The sequence below is a fragment of the Phaethon lepturus genome, unplaced genomic scaffold (genome assembly GCF_000687285.1).
Source record: "Phaethon lepturus isolate BGI_N335 unplaced genomic scaffold, ASM68728v1 scaffold23897, whole genome shotgun sequence".
NCBI lineage: Eukaryota > Metazoa > Chordata > Aves > Phaethontiformes > Phaethontidae > Phaethon > Phaethon lepturus.
The window spans coordinates 4,041-4,462 of record NW_010550113.1 but is presented as its reverse complement, the minus strand read 5'-3'; the positions used below and the strand labels follow the sequence as shown (position 1 = coordinate 4,462).

The 422-nt window shown below is 42.9% G+C and overlaps 1 protein-coding gene across 1 annotated transcript in view; it reads left to right on the top strand.

The window, feature by feature from the left end:
• Positions 1 to 204: 204 nt before the first annotated feature.
• LOC104623391 (somatotropin) overlaps positions 205 to 422 on the top strand; it is a 4,253-nt gene continuing 4,035 nt past the window's right edge. The window contains exon 1 of the mRNA XM_010290468.1: positions 205 to 270. Within this exon, the coding sequence (XP_010288770.1) occupies positions 261 to 270 (10 nt within the window). The 5' untranslated portion in view covers positions 205 to 260. The remainder of the gene's footprint in view (positions 271 to 422) is intronic.

The window sequence follows — 422 nt, the reverse complement described above, 5'->3', positions numbered from 1 at the left end:
AGTTCCATCCCTAGGCAAACAACCTCCCCAACCTTTACATCTATGTATAAATTACTACAATTAGGTAGCACCATTGCGAACACTTGTGCATTTATGCACAGAGAAGATATAGAGATGTTGTTGTGATCATGAACACATATATACATTTTAAACAGACCCCGTCCTATATAAGAGGTGGCTCAACACTTACCTTTACCAGCCTAGATGAAAGGAGGAAACACTCACCGTCAAGCAACACCTGAGCAACTCCCCAGGCAGAAATGGCTCCAGGTACTGCTCTTTATTTCAGTTTTAAGGGATTGCCAGTGCTGCTGCATGCTTAGGGTGATGGGAGATGCTGATGGGGTGGTACTGCGCTGAGCTATACACACTCAGTGCCAGCCCTAAATTAAAATATGGCAACTTATAAATCAATGAAAAAG